Raw genomic sequence first — 22,180 nt, forward strand, 5'->3', positions numbered from 1 at the left:
AGTTTTTAAAAAGTGAAATAAATTGCAGAATGTTTAGCTGAATAATATCAACACTAAAGGTTTATTAAATTACGGTGATATTTAAAAGCATAGTAACAAATTCCGGGAAAGCATTTGTTCATAAGATTAAATAAAAACCGTCAATCCAGATTAATTTCCGTCACTCACACTGTGAGACACTTAAGAACTGTGAACATGCCAGAGAGAGAATGGGATTGATCCTAAGAAGGATGTTTGCTGGTTACAGTTACTGCAGTAATTGATTTCGATTGTGGACCAGTGGTCTGGTGGCTTCACAGTAATGTTTTTTTTTTTTGTATATTCTCATTCACAGTCCATATACTGTTAAACTCCAATGTACATGCAGTGAATATGAAAAATAAAAATTTAGACAGATCAAGCCAGGACTTTTTCCACAATGAACAGGATCTTGAAATAATCACCATTTTAATGAAAAATAAAATTAAAAAACCAGTTCCTTGTTTGCAGAAATGTGCACACCTTTTACCTAATATTTTGTGGAAGCACCTTTTCATTGATTACAGCTATAAGTCTCACTCGGATTTTGACATATGTATACATGAGAATATTTAGTTTACCATTTTCGTTATACTTTAGGATTTCTCATTTAGTAGAAAGTTCAATCTACAGGACGTTAGTCCCACCAGTACCATAAAAATACAGCCATCACTTTATGTCAGTGCTATTTCCAGCACTTTGGCGACCCCTAGTGGTTAACAGCCAACATGGCAGTGGAGCATTTCAATTGGAAGAGCGTCTGGTGCCTCTGTCAAAACATTTCCAGGCTACCATTCTTCCCAGGTCTGGAGAGCTTGTCCAGCAGACCCTGTCCCATCTTAACGGCCATCTGTGTGATCAGAGCGCTGCACCCTGATTGGACGGCCAGGTCGTGGACAGTCAGGCCGCGGTCGTTCTTTTTCTTGATGCTGGCGCTGCAGCTGTAAGAGACGCAAAGCCGATGGTGACCGGAATGGACCATCATGAAGAGCAGAGACATTCAGGAGAAACCACTCAACATTATCCTCCACTCATCCAGATTCATAATAAGGTCCATCATACAAGTAAATGGGCTCCATAAGAGAAGTACGGTGATTAATGTACCTTTAAGGAGCGCTAGGGGAATCATTTTGGCAAGACAAGGAACAGGACTGTGATGAAAAGCAGAGCCTGAGTGGCTCTGTCACGCTGAAATGTATCCTGTGATGGTGTCATTATTAAAGTTTAAGGTAACTACAAGACTCATTCTGTCCTAAGTATCCTGCTGCCTTGTGTCCTTTGCTGATGGTAACTGAAGGGTACATAATGTAAAGCCCATCCATCCATCCATCCATCCATCCATCCATCCATCCAGGGCTGGCCCAATCCTATTCAGGGCCCTAAGCAAAATTTGATTGACTGAGTTGTCATTTGTCACTCTCCTTCCCATTGACATGCTTATCAGAATGGGGGGGGGGCCTGGTGGCTGCTGGGCAGCTACTTATTTCATGCCTTGGGCCGACCCTGCATTCATTCATGCTCCACCCTCCTATCCTGATCAGGGATATAGGGAAAGTAAAGTTCAGAATTATCCAATTCCTGCATACTTCCGGGAAACTCCTCTGGTGTATAATGACATCTGTGTTAAACTTTGGCCCCCTAAATACCTCCAAAGCACAAAGCACAAAGCAAAGGCAGCTTCGGGGAGCCCCCACACACGGACGGCCCCCCATCTCTCACCCCAGCAGCGTCTCCGCACACTGCAGGCCCCGAGTCCCACACGCAGCCGCCTCGTGGAGGGCTGTGTTGTTCACCCTGGCAGAGAAGTTCAGGATGAGCACCTCTTGCTGTCCGGATGTCAGCAACGCACATTCACTAGCTACAGGCTGAAGGAATCCATTCCTAAAACTAACTGACTCGTGTAGCATCCCAGGTAATGGAGAATGCGCAGGTGAGGCCGGGGAAATATCAAATATTAAAATATTCACTTAATATTCACCCGGTTGTACATGACATCAGAGAGACGGTGTACTCACGGTCCAGACTGCTGGTCCACATCAGCTCCCTTCTGCACCAGCAAGGGGATGACTTCGTGGTGAAGATTCATGACCGCTACGGTCACGGCGGGCCGGCCGTCAGTGCTCTGACAGGAAGGGTCTGCACCCTGGAGAACCAATCAAAAGGGGTGTGACTTCTTACTGTATCTCCAGGGCCTGAGTTATTAGTGTCAAGGAGGGTCCTCATGGATACCCCAAAGAGGGTCTTGGTATTGCCAGATTCTGACACATCCATCCATCCATCCATCCATCCACCCATCTTCCAATAGTTTATCCCTTAGTGGGTCCTGAATGAATCATATACAGTACTGTGTTAAAGTCTTAGGAAGTCAAAGGAAATGTTCCAATTCTTGATTGGGTTAAAAAGTGTATATTTGCTCAGAAAAAAATCAATTTAACATTATAACATATGGAAATTAACTGTAAGACAATAAAAACTATCAAGAATCTCTGTTACTGAGAACTTGTTGGCTGGCTAAAAGAACGCCGCTTCGATTCCCAAAACACTCCTCAGGGGCACCTCAGCCATTTCATGAATACATTCAAATTTCAGCTCACTTAAGTAACTTCATTGGTTAAATAATTCAATGAGGTATAGATTAGCTGAAAAAGACGTGCGTCTGTTCAAGTCAAAAAATCCATGGGGTATTAGATGGTTACTGTAAATACTAGGGTGACTTTAGGAGAGGTTTTGAAATGACATGCAGTAATATCACTAATGATATTGGTTTTATACCAATGATCATTTACACATATTATTCTTCAATTGCCTAATACTTTTGTAAGATACTGTAGGTCAAAGTAAACACAGTTTTTGAAAAACACAATGATACGTTATTTATAAATTAGTGATACATGTGCTGAATCTGACAGTCCCCTTTGAAATCCTCAGCATTCTCATCCTCCTCGATTTAAGTTCAGCATTTGACACGATTAACCATGATGCACTTATTTCCTGCCTTTCCTCCATTGGTATCACAGATTAGCCCTTCAGTAGTTCAGGTCATATCATACTAGTAGACAGCAGTTTATGATACTAGGTGCACACAAGTCGTCCACCTCTCCTGTTGCGAGTGGTGTCCTTCAGGGATGAGTTCTAGGGTCCCTCCTCTTCCTAACCTACATCCATCCCCTTGGTCAGCTCATTCGCCAGTATGGCCTTAATTTCCACTGCATGCTGATGATATTCAGTTGTATCTCAGTACTGGCTCCTCCATTGACTCCCCTCCCAATTTGCAAACTAATTGCATCTCAAATTTAAAGCTTTGGATGCAGGATAACTTTCTCAAACTCAACAGAGACAAAACTCAAGTCTTGCTGGTCAGCCCTAAATCATTAGTATCCAAATCTTCCTGTTTCTCCGTTAGTTTTGATGGTGTCCCTGTAAAACCTCATCATCAGAAATCTTGGAGTACTATTTGACTCTACACTCAATTTTGATCTACATATTGCATTATTTGCATTATTTCACCTCCGTAACATCGCTCATCTGTGCCCATTTCTGTACAGTACTGATGCCCAAACTCTGGTTCATGCTTTTATTACGTCCCGTATTGATGACTGCAGCTCCCTTTTCATTGGCCTCCCAGCAAAATCTACACAAAAGCTTCAGTATATTCAGAATTCAGCAGCTCGAGTTCTCACTCACACTAAACGCTCTGCTCACATCACACACATCCTCTCTCAGCTACACTGATTACCAATTCAGTCTCAGATCAAATTCAAAATATTGCTTCTCACTTTTAAAGCTCCTCACTACCTCAGTGAACTTTTGTCTCCATACTCACCCTCTCGCCCTTTCAGATGTTCTAATAATAATCTCCTTACTGTTCCACATAAGAGACTTTCCTCCATGGTCTCCATATTATGAAACGCTCTTCCACAATCTCCTTTTGATGGCTCTTCCTTCAATTCTGAACTAAAGACATTTCTCCTCCATGAACATATCTGAACTATTTTTTTCTCCCCTTGTAAAGCGAACCTTGGGTTTGTGAAAGGCGCTATATAAATGTAGTAGCCTATTATTATTATTGTTAATCAACTGGCCATTTCCATAAAATGGCAAAAGCGCGATCTGTGCACCACGCCGTACCTGCAGAGCTGGCTGCTCTGGTTTATCACTCTGCTCACTCACCTCGTCCAGCAGCTGCTGCACCACGGGAATCTGCCCCATCCCAGTAGGACCCAGCTCCCGCAGCAGCCGGTCGTTTAGTGACTCCTGGGACGTGACAAACAGGTGAAAACTCATAACAAGGAGAGCCAAAGTACCATAGCGAACATGTACACCTGCTAACGACGCCAGATTTCTGAGAGCCACGGAGAATCTTACTGGGAGCTTCCCCACACTGTCAAAAGCATCCTTCTTCCGCCGAATTCTTCTCCTTCTTAAGGAGGTACCCAATGACATGCCGCCGTTTTCGCTCGCTGTGGGGGATTTAGAAGTCAGAGAAAATGCTCGCTGCTGCCCCCCTTCCTGGTTGGCTGAGATAGTACACCACTCACCCAGACTGCTCTGACTGTCTGACAGGCCGTCGGCACCCTCCGTCACACTGCTCAGGAGGTTCCCACACCGGTCCAGGGTCTTTTCCACAAAGCACTCCTGGCATACGGGGAGTAATGCACGTTACTCGAATGGTCGGAATTCCTCAGCCGTATGTCATTCTGAGAGCTGAATAACCTTATGGCTGTCAGGGGAGGCCAAGGCGAAGCTCAGCGTAAGACTGACTTCGTAGCCATCTTCCTGTATGACTGCAGAAGTCATCTGTGGAAAGGTAGCGAGTAATCGAAATTTCACTGCAAAAAATCAATACCAGGACATTACTGTACTCACACCACAATAAGATAATACTGATAATACTGTAGAAATAAGCCTGAGTATATGAAGTAATGGAAATTATCCAGATTTTTCCTGTTATCTCACACTGAAAGCATTTTTGCACATAAGCTTTAGTATTTCGGTTATCACTCTCATCATATAATATTCATTATTTGTCATGTTAGTAGCTACAACATTTGCACCATCTTTAAATCAATTTGAGAATTAGGTGCCACTTTACAGTAAGGCTACCTATCTAGTTTATGAATGGTTTATAATCTGGTTATTAATTAGGTTGTAACACTTTGTAAATTATTAATAGACAATTTTAAACAAGTTATAACGGTTATCTTTTTATTAATGAGTTACCATTTACAGGTGCCAAAAGGGAGCCTTATTGTAAAGTGATACAGAAAATTACACTAATACAGATATTATTCATGATATTAATGCTAACTAGTATTAATATCATGCACTGCACTGATGGGGTTGGGCGATACATTGATAAAATATTGTATCGGAAATATGGACATTTGTATCATCATCAATTTTAATGTCATGAGTATCGCGGTATAGCCGAAACACTTGTTTTCTTGCATAATTAAAGTTATAATGCATTTTTTCTAAACAAATTCCATGAAGATAAGAGCCTGTTGTTGGTGTGATTCATCATTATACCTGTCACATGCTCTTTAACTATTAGTAAAACATTTTGGTCATCATAATCGGAAAGACTCCAAACCACCCATCGTATTTGACTGAATTTTAGAATATCGTGATAAATATTGATATTGTGAAAATCACTGAAAATGCTGTGATATTTTTAGGACATATCGTCCAGCTGTACTTGTAGGTATCTATGGAGGTAAGTTTTTCCCTCATTTAAAAAATTATTTACTAAAAACCACATTTCATTTCAAACACTACAAACCCATAAAAACATTTGGTGACTGTAAGCAATCAGCCAGGAGTCAGTTACAGTGAATTGTTCTTGCATGTTGAGAGTATGAGGGCAGTGCTTTCACCCTAAACCCATACGAGGCCACTACAGACGCCAGCTTCCGGGTCCCTGCCAGGTCTCCGGTCCTCACCTTGCCCATGCGAGGTTCCCCCATGAGACCTCTGAACTCTGGGCTGTTCTGAGTGTAGCTTCGCAGATGGGCACAAACATGGTCCAACTGTTGCCTCCAGTAACCTGGAATGACAGGTACAGCAGGAATGGACCAAATGGTGCAGCAAGGATAACACACTGTACATCATCTCACATAATAATAATTAATAATAATTAATTAATAATTAAAAAGGGGGCAGCGTGTGGCTCTGTGGGCTAAGCCTGTGAGCCTGTAATCAGAAGGTTGCTGGTTCAAACCCAGCCTCAGCATGTCTGGAGGTCCTTGAGCAAGACCCTTAACCCCCAACTCCCTGGGTGCCGCTATGGGTGGCAGCCCTTCACAGACAGAGAACAAAGTAAAGACAATTTCATGGATCAATAAATCACAGGGCACACTCACACACACCAGTCACTCACACATGCACTCCTATGGGCAATTTAGCAACTCCAATTAGCCTCAGCATGTTTTTGGACTGTGGGGGGAAACCGGAGTACCTGGAGGAAACCCCACGACGACATGGGGAGAACATGCAAACTCCACACACATGTGACCCAGGCGGAGACTCGAACCCGAGTCCCAGAGGTGTGAAGCAACATTGCTAACCACTGCACCACCATTATAATAATTATTATTATTATTAAATTCAAAGTATAACACACCATATGTCATCTCACATGCCATTTAGTACTAAAGCAGTTTCATCCATCTACAGGCTCATGCACACATTCTTTGTTACTTGTTGATAAACAGGATTCAGCAAAAATGCACTATCCATTTGCCATTCTATCCTGGGGTTCCACAGCCTTGTACCCTGTCCATTCAAATGGGAATGTTATTTCACATTCATATTCAGCTCACTTATCAATAATTGATAAATATGATCATTTATAAATATAATTGTGTATAGGCATTTCAAAGTGTTTCTAAAATAATTGCTCTCATGCATGGCTCTGGTCACATGAACAATTTGTAAAACATTTGGTCTCCATCATGATGTGTTGCTAGCTATGTGATACTCTGTTAACAGATTAACTTTACAAAGCATCCTGCTCCACACATCCATGACCTCTTATTAAGTTCTCCACAAGGACACACATGGCAAACTGAATGTTTCAAGCTGTTAATCATTCATATATCCAGTCATTCCTCCTGCATTATCTGCAATATTATATTAACTGCCGGGGCGGCATGGTGGTGCAGTGGTTAGCACTGTTGCCTCACACCTCTGGGACCCGGGTTCGAGTCTCCGCCTGGGTCACGTGAGTTTGCATGTTCTCCCCATGTCGTCGTGGGGTTTCTCCCGGGTACTCCGGTTTCTCCCCACAGTCCAAAAACATGCTGAGGCTAGTTGGAGTTACTAAATTGCCCGTAGGTGTGCATGTGAGAGTGAATGGTGTGTGTGTGTGCCCTGCGATGGGCTGGCCCTTCATACTGGTTTGTTCCCTGCCTCGTGCCCATTGCTTCCGGGATAGGCTCCAGACCCCCCGCGACCCAGTAGGATAAGCGGTTTGGAAAATGGATAGATGGATGTATAACTGCCTGCTAATTAAACACACAAATACATCTTTATAATTAATGTTCATAGCCCTGTAGTTAGAAAATCGCTTATTTGGAGTTGTGAGTACTTATGGTCCATCTATCCATCCATCCATGCATCCATCTATCCATCCATCCATCCATCCCCAATAACTGCTTATGCACTATGCCAAGCAAAGAGCCAATCCCAGGAATCTCACAGCATGAGGCAGTGGGCATCTTGGGCAGGACGCACACACCCACACCCGAGTGACTGACCTCTGCCGGGGCTCACAGCAGACAGCAGTGGTTTGCGGTCACTCATCTGCTCCTGCCTGGCCATGTTCTGTGCTGCCCGCTGGCTCTTCCTCTGCAGGTCCGCTCCTGATGGATAAAACAGGCCCACCGTCTGCGTGTGCCGGTCGATGCGGCACGGCGTCTGTGGGGCTCCCGTGGCGGGGGGGGAGGCGCTGGGGACCGGCTGCCAGGTGGCGGCGTCCGAGCAGAAGGTCTGGAGGAGGCAGATGAATGACAGATGGAAGAACAGAGCAAGAGAGAATAAAACAGCTCTCAAAATTATTCCAAACCAAAGGCAGACATTTCATACAATTACCCTAAATGCCAGCGGCAAACAGAATTGTAAGAGTGGTATTTAATCTTTAAAGGGGTAGTTCAAGCTTTAATGCTTTAGTGCTAACTATCCATCTAGATCGTTCTTCTGGGAGTTATCTTAGTTTTGGAGAAACATCAGCTTCTCATGAGCTTCTCTCAAATATAACAGTGTTCTCTCTGTGTTGATTAAAGAGCCAAAAAATACATTCGAAAAATACAACAGCAATGTCTCTTACGAGAAATCATTACTTACTCATGATGCTCCACAGAATTCGTAGTGAGCAGTTTAATGTAGGAACTATTTTCTTCTACTGAACTTCGAGTTATGAACACAAGCACCCTGGCAATATCTCTGCAAGGTGATACGATTGGTGTGTGGAGCTCAGTAGAAAAAAACAGTTGCTATACTAAATTGCTCAGTACAGTTTCAGTTTTGGAGTGAACTGCCCCTTTAATCATCAATAACCAAGAGGTGGCGCTATACGCACATTTTCCTGCTCTGGGGCTCCTTCCCTGGAATGAGCCATGCCAGTTCGAGAGTCCGATCTGGGGGGTCCTGCCAGGAAGACTCCACAGGAACCACAGAAATTGGCGTAGGGGTGACTGGTGGACCCGCACTGGGAGCAGCTTACATGACTAGCTAAACGGCTAGGCTAAAGGGGAAAGCAGAACAACAACATTCATGCATGGAAACATTTCGCCCTTCGAAGCCTTGGATTCCCAGACTTTTCTGCAGATGCAGTCCTTGCGGATCGTCTTCATAGACAGTGAAGCTGCGGGTGAGCAGGGAAACTGTAGGATGACAACGGCACCTTGGAACCACACCAGTCACAGAAGCGGGCGTCCAAGGTGTTGATCCTGGAGCATTTGGAACAGCAGACCATCTTGCCATCTGATTTGGGCACAGGAGGGGCACTGAGGCCACTTAGGACAGCCTGGAAACGCAATACGACAGCACTGCAGACCACCTGAGCTAACTGCGTTCCACACCCGCTCAGATTTGGCTCAAAAAGACTCTTACAGTTGCCGGTTTCAGGAGTCTGGTCTCGCAGGCGACACACAAGTCAATGTGTGCTGGGTTACCCGTCCCACATGCAGGACAGATCACCTTGTCCTGAAAAACAGACACAGATTAGCCATGACTCTTAGACACTGACACTGACACCCATGACACTGGATGGAAACATCCAGTGTTTAGCCTGATACATCTACACTAGTGGCCAAAATTATGAGAACACTTAGTAATCTTGGCATTACGCTTTAAAAATTACTATACAATTGGTGGTAATGTTTATAAATAATTAAAGAATGTTTCAAATATACATCGGATAATTAAATATGTAACTAGAGCAATAGTTATAAAGATCTGCAATCTCTACAAATTGGAAGTGCTTCCAAAATTTTGGCCACTAGTGTATAATGAAATAAAACCACATACAAATAAATAGCGTTATCAAAAAAGTTACGTTGTTCTGTGTTTCTAGTCAAAAATGTGAACTGTAGATTTCATCATGGTGATGATTTAATTGTAAATACAGCATCACAACTAAACAGGGGTGGACAGACAACAAAAGGCAGCCCCTAAATTTACAGTCAAGCGGCCCCAATTTGACATTTCACTACAGTAAATCCCCGCCCCTATGGAGCTGTCCATAAGAGGGGAGAAAGGAGAAGACTTTCAGGGGTCTAGACACTAGGGAGGTCCAAGAGCATGTGAGAGTGGATAATGGCAGCTGGATATTATCCCAGCCATGTCTGTGCGTTCATGGGGCTGCATAAATACGACCTTGGGGCTGCATAAATACGACCTTGGGGCTGCATAAATACGTCCTTGGGGCTGCATAAATACGACCTTGGGGCTGCATAAATACGTCCTTGGGGCTGCATAAATACGTCCTTGGGGCTGCATAAATACGACCTTGGGGCTGCATAAATACGTCCTTGGGGCTGCATAAATACGACCTTGGGGCTGCATAAATACGACCTTGGGGCTGCATAAATACGTCCTTGGGGCTGCATAAATACGACCTTGGGGCTGCATAAATACGACCTTGGGGCTGCATAAATACGTCCTTGGGGCTGCATAAATACGACCTTGGGGCTGCATAAATACGTCCTTGGGGCTGCATAAATACGTCCTTGGGAGGCATCTTACGCTTAGTCTGATGGCGGCCTGTGGCTGGCGCTGCTGCTCCAAGGGCGCTTCACAGACCACACAGGTCACGGCATTCAGGGGCACCATGGTCTTGCAGGAGACACAGAGGCCCAGCTAGGGGGCAGCACAGAGAGTTCTGTGTGGGTCACGCTGAAGGCTTTCAGCAAGCCACTAACAAGCTCCAAATTCAGGTTCGTTTGGGGATTTTTGGAACCCTGCACCGAGATACCTGGGCACCCTCTGTGGGGGGCAGACGTTGCCCTGGGATGGGGGGCACAGGGGCACCACACTGAAGGCAGAAGCGGGCAAACGGGTCGGAGGGGCGGGGGAACAGGCACTGAGCACATCTAAAGCAGAAAAGGTGATACAGGTATTTATGTAAACCTCACAGTACTCTGAATATAACTATGCTGGGGTTCAACTGTTTCAGATCTTGAAAATGCAATTTGTTTCAAACAAGCAAGAGTAGCAGCGTTACATGTGAATTGCTCACCGCAGGAAGTCCGTCTCTCTCTGGATTCTGGAGAGCTGAGTCTTCGTTAAGCTTCTTAGTGAAAGCTCTCCCCAGCCCACGTCCTTATACTGAAAATTTGGGAGAGACAATACACTCCATCTTTATTCTGTTAAAATTCATAAACTTAGCAGCATGACAGGAAAACAGTGCATGTAATAAATGCGAAGGCTTATGTGTTTATTATTATTCTATTGGACTGCCTTATTTCATCTCGGTAAATGAGCTGCTGAAATGTACCTGGGAATGCGCCTGACTTGGTGGGATGCTGGCCAGCTGCTTGGAGGAGGGGGGCTTGCGGGGGCGAGGGCTAGAAGAAGTCTTAAGGGAATGGCTTCCTCGGGTGGTTACTGCTGAGACAGTGAAGAGCCAACCTAAGGGCAGCACTAGTAGCTGCATTAGATAAATGCAGAACGACAGCAATAATGCCGCAGTGTTTAGAGCAGTGCTCCCCAATCCGGTCCTCAGGGATCCACGGCCGGTCTTTGTTTTGGCTCCCTCCCAGTTCTCTACCAGGCAGACCATATTTTTGCACCTGGTCGGGATCTGGGTGGGAGCAAAAATGTGGACTGTCTGTGGGTCCCTGAGGACCGGATAGGGAAACACTGGTGTAGAGTCTCGAAGTGAAGGAAATACCTGGCTGCTCCTTTGAGCTGCCTTCCCATGTATTTTCCAGTCCTCTTGTCCATTTTGCAAAGGAGTCACCTCCCTCGCACATCTCCTGCAGAAGGATTTAACGTCATACATGTCACATATAAACTGTGGGTCCGCTGGACGATGAATAAGAAACAGTTTACTGGCTGCTCTCACCTGCTCCCTCTTGGGCTTTCCCTCAGTGGTGAGAGGATCATCAGAGGGAATGTGGTCCACCAGAAACACTTTGGTCACCACAGCACTCTCCCTGCCATCACTGGAACGAATCGTCAGGTAAAAAAAGGTAAAAGGCAGAGGTGGAGATTTCCAGTCCAGAAAGTACAAATCCAGACCAAGATTTTGTTCCAACCAACCAGTTGAGCACTCTGTAACTGCGACTCGTTACGCTCAACTGGGTGGTTGAAACAAAATCTTGGTCTGGATTTGTACTTTCTGGACCTGAAATTTCCACCTCTGGTAGACGGCATTCACTGAGCTTTTTGTGTGTTTTTTAAAAACATATAACTGCATTCAGGTTTTTGAAGGTTTCGTTAAAACACTAAAATATCCTTAAAGTGTTCAGTTTGCTGTTTATATAAAATATACATACTGTATAAAACATTAAACATCTCTCTCCCATAGTCACACTCACCCTGTGCTGGCTAACGCTTTCACATACACTTTTCCTTTAGGTAAACATATGGGTTCCTTGTACTGTAGCTTGCTGCTGTCTCTGAGACCAGGCCTCCTGGGGACCTCTGGCTTACTGCCATCCAGCGTATAATAAATAGTGACATCTGGGGTATCTGGGGAAACACGGATAATGACAGCAGGACTTGTCTCAGAGATAATGCCTTTTTAATTATACTAGATGGACAAAAGTATTGGGACACACCTCTTAATCATTGAATTCAGGTCTCAGGTCATGAAATGGTCATTCAGACGCATTGCCATATAAAATCAAGCACCTAGCCATGCAGTCAGTTTTACAAACATTTGTGAAAGAATGACCTGTTCTAAAGAGCTCAGTGAATTCAAGCGTACGACCTTTGTGATAAGAGAGTTTGTGAAATTTCTTCCCTGCCAGATATTTCACGGTAAACTGTAAGTGGTATTATTAAAGTGAAAGTATTTAGGAACAAAAGAAATTCAGCCACGAAGTGGCAGGTCATGTACAGTAACACGGCATGGTCACTGAGTGCTGAGGTGCATAGTGTGTAAAAAGCCGCCAACACTCTGTTGACTCAATAACTGCAGAATTCCAAGCTTCCACTGGTATTAAGCCCAGCACAAAAAGTGCACCAGGAGCTTCATGAAATAGTCTTCCATGGCCGAGCAGCCTCATATCACAAAGCACAACGTCGAGGATCAGATGGAGTGATGTAAACCATGTCATGGCTGGACTCTGGAATAGTGGAAATATGTTCTTTGGAGTGACAAATCATGCTTCAGTCTGGGTTTGGCGGATGCCAGGAGAATGTTACCTGCCTGACTGCATTGTGCCAAATGTAAAGTTTGGTTGAGGAGGGATAATGGTATGGGGTTGTTTTTCAGGGGTTGGGGTTGGCCCCTTAGTTCCAGTTAAGGGAACTATTAATGCTTCAGCATAACAAGACATTTGGACAAGTCTAGCTTCCAACTTTGTGGGAACAGTTTGGTGAAGGCCCTTTTCGGTTGCAATATGACTGTGCCCCATTGCACAAAGCAATGTCCATTAAGACAGGATCAGGTGAATTTAGTGTTGAAGAACTTGACTGGCCCAAACAGAGCCCTGACCTCAACCCCATCAAATATTTTGGTATGAACTAGAATGGAGATTGCAAAGCCATCATGTCCAGCATCAGTGCCTGACCTCACAAATGCTCTTCTGGATGAATGAGCAAATATTCCCACAGATAAAAACTTGTGGAAAGTCTTCCCAGAAGAGTGGCAGCTGCAAGGGGGGAATCGACTCCATATTGAGTCCATATGGATTTAGAATGTGATGTCATAAATGTTCCTGTGGGTGTAATGGCCAGGTGTCCCAATACTTATGTCCATATAATCTATCAGTTCACTTGCTCCTTACCTGATTTGATCTCCACAGGTGTAGTAGTGTCTATTTGGTGCTTGACTATCCCAGGAAGTGGTGCTCTGATAGGGATGATTTGTGGAGCCACGATTGAGCCTGCAGTCATGATCTAACGGGAATCTGGTTACAACTGCGCATAGAAACATATAAACACATTTTAATAATCCATCAGGGGAATCGAATTATGTAATTACAGTGGCCTTTTTGAATACTATCAATGCAATTTTAATCAATTGCATAAATTGAGTTTCCAGCCCTATGTTTGTCATGACAGTACAGTGATAGGTTGACGAATGAGAAGACTTACGCCTGACATATTGTTCTTTTTATTCAAAGACAGGCCATCTGCAGTATATTACTTTCGTATTACCGAGCTCCCCTGCTTATCAGTGCTTGAAACTGCCAGTTATATTATTTCGTACATGTATTCTGATCACAGCACAGCTTTCATTTGAGCAGCATGATGTTACCCTGTTATTTTATATATAAAGATATGAGTATATATTGTAAATCCGATCTGAAAAGCCGATATACTTACACGGCCTCCAAAGCGTTAATGTGCGATGCACCTGCGTTCACATTCGAAAAATGTCAATATTGTCTTCTTTTCACACATCAATAGTTGATAAGTCCATACTTTACACGACATATGCAGTAGATGCTTTCAATTGAGTTGCTGCGGCCTGAACGCGTATCCAACGACGCGGCGGTTTCCACGCCCACTGCAGCATCGTGCATTCTTATTGGTCAAATCCCATACCTTAACGACCACTGCAAAGTACAAGCAAAACACTTTAGTAATATGTATTTAATTATTAAATTTACCTTTAACTTTTAAACTTAGATCTGTAACAACTAGTCACACTATAATAACTTAAGCTATTCTTATAGGAAGGCCTTTATTTGTTCATGCGGACCTCTCTTATTATTGAATTGTATAATTTCATACTTTCATTATAGTTTAATATTGCATGAATACAGATGTCAAAATTGGTTCAAATTCGGTTCAAAATGCCAAAATGATACATTTATTCGATAGCTCGAAATAAGTAGCATTTATTTTGAGAAAAAAATTATGCATAAGTATTGTTAACATCAACTAAACTGTTAGGAAATTGCGGTCATAAGTTAACTTATTAATTTGTTACGATATTTTTCAAACAAAATGTACTATTCCATATATTGTAAATTGAAATATTGCTTCTGTGAAATTTCAATCAGGCTTTGACTAGTCTACTAAAATGCATGACGTAACTCAGCAGCGAAAGACCCCAGTTAACAGTAATGTTATGGGAATCGATTGACGAAGTAGGGATCCAAGTTCATGTGTTTCTTGTTAATAGCTTTACAGCAAGCTAATATTCAAGAGTGTTTTTGTTCTTTTTCATTTTTAAAATGGCCGAAGTTAAAGTAAAGCAAGAATCTACAGATCCCGTGGACATCGAAAACAGGTAACTTTGACCCATTGTAATTGCCAGCCTCGCTCCCCGTCAAAGCTAGTCGGAACCACGCTGTCCTCTCATGTCTTAGTATATGAATCATAATAACGATGGCTATGTATCGTTTGCAGCGAAATGCAGGTGGTTTGTCTTATGTTCTGGTTCCTCTATAAAGCTATATCCACGGCTTTAAATTATAGCTACAAAATTGTAAGAACGATGTAAGTGACCGATAACATCAAATTGTACTGTCACACCATGAGCGAGGCTAGACCCAGCGTCTAGTGATGTTTGTGACGTGTATTATGTCTACGTTTCAAAGGATAAAGGAGCTTTGCAGCCAGTTTCCCCATGGAATAACCGACCAGGTCATACAGAATGACATGCCTCACGTAGAGGCTCAGCAGAGGGCCATGGCCATCAACAGACTGCTCTCTGTGGTAAGGCGCAGTCATTCTGCATAGCCCCGAAAGGCTGTTTAGTGAAAGAGAAGGTTAAGCTGATGCAGTCAGTGTTCAACATGCTCTGTTCAGTGTTTCTATTTAAATGATTATTTCCTGGTGTCTGCATCTCATTTTTACCGCAAGCACTGTTTAATTTTTCAAAACAGGGTCAGCTGGACCTGCTGAGGAACAGCAATGGACTTCTGTATAGGTTAAAAGACGCACAGACGGCAAGGTACAGTCTCAGCTCTGATTTTATGCCTGCTGCATTTGGATGTGCATGTTTTAAATACTCGAGCCATTAAAAAAAAAATAATAATAATCCAAAACACTGTTTGCATCACCATTGTTGATTTTGATTAAATTTGGCAGGTTGATTGCACCTTCCAGAGTTCAGAAATCATTTCTGTTGTTTTATTTAATTCCCTGTGAAATATAACACCTTCACTATACCCCAGGTACAAAAAAATAATTATTCTGAGTGAGTTGTAGCTTTTATTTTTTTACATTACAATTATTTTATTACAGCTGCATAGCTCATTGGAAAGCTCAGAGAGAGAGGGAGTACATTTTCAGTTTCATCTTGAAACTTTTTTTTTTTTTACTACTTTGTTATGTAAAACAGTAAAGGGTTAGGAGTAACAAATTGGTGTGTCCCAATACTTTTGTCCATCTATGTGTACTACTTTTATATAAAACATTGATCTCCTGCTTGGTCCCCTTCATGACATAAGCACCCCAAAAACATGCCATCTTAATATTAATGCAAATTCTATTTGTTTAATTAGAATGGAATTATCTTAAAATTGATATTTTATACATATATTTGTACACTGTAGATGATGGGGGGGCTGTATTGTCTTTTTAGTCTTTTACACAGTGATGGATAGTTCAGGTCCAGAAAGTAAAAATCCAGACCAAGATTTTATTTGAATCAGCTGGTTGAGCATAAGGATTCTCAGTCACAGGGTACTGAACTGGTTGAGTGTGACAAAATCTTGGTCTATATTTTTCTTTTCTGGATGTGAACTATCCACTTGCTTTTCCATATGCTGTACAGACCTTTACTTGCATATAAATAATTGCTACCTGATGTTTTCTTTCAAGTAAAATGAAGGGATCTGACAACCAAGAGAAATTAGTTTATCAAATCATAGAGGATGCAGGGAACAAAGGTAAGGCATCAACGATTAGTCTAACCAGATGCTTTTATGTTAGAAATATAGATTTTATTTGAAACTTTCTCCTTGGATGATGATACTATGTTTAAAATGATAACACCTTGTTTTTTTCCTCTTGCCTTCTCTTCAGGAATCTGGAGCAGAGATATCCGCTATAAAAGTAACCTCCCTCTGACAGAGATTAACAAAATCCTGAAGAACCTGGAGAGTAAGAAGCTTATCAAAGCTGTGAAATCTGTGGCTGTAAGATCTGACTTTTTTTTTTGTATGCATGACGTTGCATTATTTGGCCATTAGGTGGCAGTCGAGGCTAATTTTATTTTGTCTGGCATGCACTGCCTCAGCTGATTTTGGAATGAAATTTAAATCTCAAAATACTTCAGTATATTTGTGATGATCAGAGTTATGGAATCTCTTTTTCCAGGCTTCTAAGAAAAAGGTGTACATGCTGTATAACCTTCAGCCAGACCGCTCAGTTACTGGCGGAGCCTGGTACAGTGACCAGGATTTTGAATCTGAGTTTGTGGAGGTCTTGAACCAGCAGTGCTTCAAATTTTTGCAGAGCAAGGTAATTATTGTAGTGAGTTCCTGTCTGTAATCTGTGTGTGTGTGTGTGTAGTACAATATCTTGTGCATATACATTAGCAACAATATTCGTCTAATCAAGATTTTGTCTAATAATTATCACCATTGGATGATGTTTTATCATACTTGAGGGTGCCTAGTTAACTCAGTAATGACAAGACGTTCGAAAATAATCCACATTTCAACCACAGTATCACTTCTTTATAAATACCCAGTTCAGCCAAAGTACTTGGACATTATATTCATTCACTTACACAGTGTGCCTGTATTTGAGTAACAGACCAGCGATACGATATTTTTAATTGGAACAGTTTGTTAATCATGTTTGTTGATGTAGATGCCCCATGCGAGTGAAGGTAACAGCATGCATGAATAAGAAGCTGCACCATGAGCTGGTCCCGATGTGGCTGGACACTCATACCTGTAAATCCCCCCGATTGCCAGGCGGAGGCAGCGCGGGACAGCAAGCAGAGCCCTGTGGTGCAGAGGAACAGCTCCTTCGCCACGTCCCACGAGGTGTGGAAGTACATCTGCGAGCTGGGCATCAGCAAGGTACGGCCCGCTCCACCCTGTACATCCCGTAACCCCATCCCGGTCCTCATGGATCCACGCACAGTCCACGTCTGTGCTCCCTGCCAGACAGTCCCCATTTTTGCTCCAAGCCTGGAGGGAGAAAAAAAATGTGGACTGTCTGCAGGTCTGCGAAGACTGGATTGGGACTGGATTAGGAAACGGTGAGGTTTATAGCTGTCCTGTTATCTGTGAAATGCAGCCTTTCCTGCATGTTTTTCAGTCATTTTTTCAGTTAGTGACTTATGTAGGGCAGAGTAATTTATCTAGGTAAAAACTTAAATTGTGATATTTGGCAGTGTGGTTGAACTGTCACTAGCATGCTCTATAACTAAGGTCACCTGCCTCCCCGCATAAGCAATTTTTGAATCAATTTATTTTAGTTAGTATCAACATGTTTGCAACAGTAGTGGCATAGTGTAATATTTTATCAGGTTAGTGTGATTAGTGCATGTATGCATTCATTTGGTGTGGCTTGGAGAAATATTCCCTTGGTTGTCACAGGTGGAGCTGTCCATGGAGGACATAGAGACCATCCTGAACACGCTGATCTACGACGGGAAGGTGGAAATGACCATCATTGTGGCCAAGGAAGGGACAGTGGGCAGCGTGGACGGCCAGATTAAGCTCTACAGAGGAGTCAACTCCATCATTCAGGCAACAGGCCTGGTGAAAACGCCCTGTGGGCTTTGTCCTGTAAGCTGTCATTCCTGTGCCCCCTCCCCCACAATAATGCACTTCAGTAGGGCTGCAAAAGAAATCTTATCGACTAATCATGTCGATCAGGCGTTCAACTAATCAATTAGATGGGCCAAAATACTGGGTTGAAAGAAATATAGATGCTTTATTTTACAAAACGTCAGGAAGTGTATTTAAGGTCCGTGTTGATGGTACTTTCAAAACACTGTTCTGGCATAATGAAATCTTTGCGATAAAATTTGCCGAGCAGGTGGAGTTCCCAGCTATTTTTTCAAAATACTGTGTTATCATGATACCCCCCCAAAGCAACTTTTAAAACTGCTGATGAAAAGTTTACCCATTTCACTACACTGCTTGTGTTTGCTGCAACGTATGTCCTCTGCTGGTGTGGTGGAGCATTACTGCTGTAGGCATGTGCCGGCCGTGACCGTCTGCATTCACCGGCAAATGTAATATGGACACAGGAGGCTTTTGCGCCTCCATGTCCGGCATGTAGCGACATGCAGGAAAGTGATGTATGACCAACTTTACATTGTTAGGTAGTGATGTCATTATACAGTTTACACAGCAGTAATACAACTGATTGATGACAGTTGAAGTTTGTTTGCGAAATGTTTTTATTACCAGTTATTGTCCATGTTAATGATGAGTTGCTGCAGCTCTGCCCTTCATACATGTGCTACTTCTGCTGGTTAAATTGATACACAGGGAGACCATTCTGCTTGGCAGTCAAATGTTAGGGCACCACTTCAGGAACGGAATGAGAGCAGCAATGATGGGTATAGACGTCTTATAAATGGTTGATTATTGAATCCCATCTGCCTCTTAGAAGTTCATGGTTCATATGTAGTCAGCCGAGTTGGAGAGGGATTAGTTTGCATGCTTCTGGGGAAATACACTTTTAAAAAAAAATTTCAAAATACTTTTTTTTTTTTTTTTTTAAATCATTGTCTGTTGTATTGAAATCAGTTGTCGTGAACCTCTGCCCTTGCTGCGTGTCCTACATGCCCTATAATTTAACAGCTAAATGCTTGTTTTTTCATAATCAGTAAGAATCCTGAAAACAAAGCATTGATAGGCTAATGTTCTTGTCGCAGGTGTTCGCTGACTGCCACGAGGGAGGTGAAATCTCGCCATCTAACTGCATCTACATGACCGAGTGGCTGGACTTCTAGCTAAGATCTGCTGCGCTTCAGGGATGGATCCCCTCTGGGAAGGAAAGCTTGACGTGTTTTCGTAATGGAGCCAGTGACGTTTTGGAGTTTTTTTTTTATTATGAGTATTTATAGTCTTTCTTATGGAAAGCTTTAGAACTTTGGAAGATGGTGGGAGAAAAAAAAATCACTTTCTCCATATCATCCCTTGTCATTTTTACTTGAGGGTGATCGGTTTCAGCTGATTTAACTGGTGTCAGTAAAACATCGAGAGTATTTGTTCAATATTGTAAATATCACACCAAACACTGTGTGTACAAAGCAGCCAAATAAAGTTTTTGGTTTTCTGTTGTAAAATATTTAAAATGGATGTATTCATTCCAAGAAGGTTGAAGAGGTTGGGAGCCTATTTTGGGAAACAGGGGTTAGCGGGGGTGAAAATCCATGCTGAAATCCATGCTGTTACCCTGTCTACTTTTTTCCTGGATCATATGAAAGGGGGCTGAATGTTGGCTGGGGTATCATCAGCGGGTGCCATTTCGGAGAAAATAGAAGCAGATTTTGGAGACACCAGAGGAAGCCAGAATCCTGCAATGTTTTTATTCACATACACGATGACCTTTCTCATTACTGTACTGCCAGTGACACCCAGACCGCTGCCACTCAGCCGCTCTCTGCCATCTCCCGCACGACACGGACCAGCTCCGGGAACTGCGTGTTCTGGAAGTGCCCGCGGTCCTTGTACTCGTGCAGCTGCGCCTGCAAACCCTCAGCCACCTGCTGCTGCTCGCTCCACGGCAGGAAGGGGTCGTCCAGGGAACCAAACTGAACAATGTGCCCGCAGTTACTCCGGATCCTGTCCCACTGCCACGGCCGGCTGAAATACCCTAAATGGGAAGCAGTGATGTCAGAGGATGGACATTCCTACAGCCACTCTAATGATGTCTTGCACCCTATCAGACTCCATCATAGGTAGTGCATTCTGGGTCACCTTTAGTCTGGAGGTGTTCGATGAGGAAAGACGACTGATTGTTAACTGAAAACTACTTTCACCCAGAAAGGATGAGTGTACAAGTTAGGCCAACTCACCACTCTCTTTTTCGTTTTCATCACCCAGGTCGGAGGTATAAGCGCCTACCAGCACAATCGCGTACACCTTGTGCGTTTCTGCATACCTGGACAAAAAAAAACAAACATTCATATACCTGTACCTCATATACACAACCATTAATTAAAGGGTCTTGCAGCAATACAATTCTCTTCTCAAACTGTGAAATTAAATTTAATGACCATGTTCATTCATGAAACTAGATACCCATTATTTCAGAGACATTTAAAATTGAAATAGTTTGCTATTAATTCGTAGTGTCATGTTTTGAAAGTTCTTAAAAATTTCACTTGTTTCTCCTTTTAAGGCTTATGAATTAGCATGAGACTTCGTCTGTCTAACGCTGCCTGTATGTGTCTGTGTGAAGCAGCCTGTACCTCATCGCAGCTGCAGCCCCTGAACTGTGACCAATGATTATTGTCTTTTCATCGCATTGCAGCTCTTTCTCCATGAAGGGCAGCCAAATGCTCTCTCTGGCTGTCACTGCAGAATACAGTGAAACACACGGTCTAAGCACCTTCACGTGAGATCCCTGAGGTCAGGCAAGGTCCACAGTGCTAATAACGGCAACTTACCAGGGTCTGGCATGTTTCTGAGCAGACAGCTCATACCTGCAATCTACAATGCATAGTAATACATTTATTAATGCTTTGGAAAATGTATAAAATATGAACTATAAACGGGCTTACTTTGTATTCAAATACGTAAGATGCGACTCGATGTTGCTGCCCTAAAGCAGGGTGACTGGCTAATTACAAACATTTAAAAAAGTTTCAAATATTGAGTGTATACTTTTTGGTTTACCTTATCTATCTGTTTTTTGACCCATCCATACCAGTTACAGTGCTCTACGCTTCCAGCTCCGTTGCCGGGAACGATGACAGCTTTGCTCGGTTTCATTTTTTCCACGTTGTACCGTATTAACGATTCAGTACGTCTCATGTGCCGTTGAGGTGAGGTGTGCATTCTGGGAATTGCAGTTTTTCCATTGTTTAACGGAAGTCTCGATTTCTTCATTCAAACATGCAAATTGTCTTGAGTCAGTTAGCTTGGTGGGTGACAGTTTTGCCACACGCCTTCAGGGTTGTAGGTGTCAATCGTGCCTCTGCGTTGTGTGTGTGGAGCTGACAGATATACAGTTTTTACTGACCAAAGACGTGCAGTGCGGCTATTCTCAGTTATCTGTGCAGGGTCGCCAACTTTGGTCAGGTGCATTGCTTCCCTGGTCCGTGCCGCGTCAGTCATAACAGATACTTTAAGACCGGCTTTTTAAGAGACCTTCAACTTAGCCTGTTTTTTTTTTTTTTTTACAGAGTTCAAAATGTTTTCTTTGCATAAATAAAATTTCATAAGCTACACACTAGCCTAGTTTTAATACATAGCATATAGGTAAAAAATATATCTGCAGTGTTATCTTCATTTTATATGTCAAAAAGGATTTGCGGCTCCCGGTGTTTTCTCTTTTGTGGAAACCAGGTCTAAACGGCTCTTTGAATGTTAAAGGTTGCCGACCCCTGGTCTAG

The 22,180-nt window shown here is 42.9% G+C and overlaps 3 protein-coding genes across 4 annotated transcripts; 1 reads left to right on the forward strand and 2 right to left on the reverse strand.

Moving 5' to 3' along the window:
* Positions 1-80: 80 nt before the first annotated feature.
* dzank1 (double zinc ribbon and ankyrin repeat domains 1) lies at positions 81-14,189 on the reverse strand. Of its 2 annotated transcripts, none has more exons than XM_048986902.1 (21): positions 14,017-14,189; positions 13,476-13,608; positions 12,060-12,213; positions 11,585-11,684; positions 11,411-11,495; positions 11,015-11,124; positions 10,757-10,845; positions 10,493-10,610; positions 10,264-10,377; positions 9,130-9,222; positions 8,921-9,043; positions 8,597-8,761; positions 7,776-8,007; positions 5,961-6,064; positions 4,732-4,815; positions 4,557-4,653; positions 4,384-4,478; positions 4,189-4,272; positions 2,034-2,161; positions 1,738-1,812; positions 81-959 (listed from the first exon to the last, which is right to left on the reverse strand). In XM_048986902.1, exons 2-21 carry the CDS (start codon positions 13,582-13,584, stop codon positions 791-793), a joined length of 2,328 nt encoding a protein of 775 aa, XP_048842859.1. In that variant the 5' UTR covers positions 13,585-13,608; positions 14,017-14,189; the 3' UTR covers positions 81-790. The 2 variants fall into 2 exon arrangements, with proteins under 2 accessions (XP_048842859.1, XP_048842858.1); XM_048986901.1 differs by having other exon boundaries at positions 11,015-11,127.
* A 552-nt stretch (positions 14,190-14,741) lies between these two features.
* On the forward strand, positions 14,742-19,936 carry polr3f (polymerase (RNA) III (DNA directed) polypeptide F). Its single transcript, XM_048986941.1, has 9 exons — positions 14,742-14,929; positions 15,240-15,357; positions 15,528-15,595; positions 16,468-16,535; positions 16,672-16,784; positions 16,966-17,109; positions 17,571-17,678; positions 18,201-18,392; positions 19,493-19,936. Exons 1-9 carry the CDS (start codon positions 14,874-14,876, stop codon positions 19,568-19,570), a joined length of 945 nt encoding a protein of 314 aa, XP_048842898.1. The 5' UTR covers positions 14,742-14,873; the 3' UTR covers positions 19,571-19,936.
* Positions 19,937-20,126: 190 nt separating this feature from the next.
* rbbp9 (retinoblastoma binding protein 9) lies at positions 20,127-22,138 on the reverse strand. Its single transcript, XM_048986961.1, has 5 exons — positions 21,462-22,138; positions 21,233-21,275; positions 21,035-21,140; positions 20,639-20,724; positions 20,127-20,436 (listed from the first exon to the last, which is right to left on the reverse strand). The coding sequence occupies exons 1-5, from the start codon at positions 21,672-21,674 to the stop codon at positions 20,213-20,215; spliced, it is 672 nt and encodes a 223-aa protein (XP_048842918.1). The 5' UTR covers positions 21,675-22,138; the 3' UTR covers positions 20,127-20,212.
* Positions 22,139-22,180: the final 42 nt, after the last annotated feature.

The sequence above is a fragment of the Brienomyrus brachyistius genome, chromosome 20, assembly GCF_023856365.1.
Source record: "Brienomyrus brachyistius isolate T26 chromosome 20, BBRACH_0.4, whole genome shotgun sequence".
NCBI classification, from domain to species: Eukaryota; Metazoa; Chordata; class Actinopteri; order Osteoglossiformes; family Mormyridae; genus Brienomyrus; species Brienomyrus brachyistius.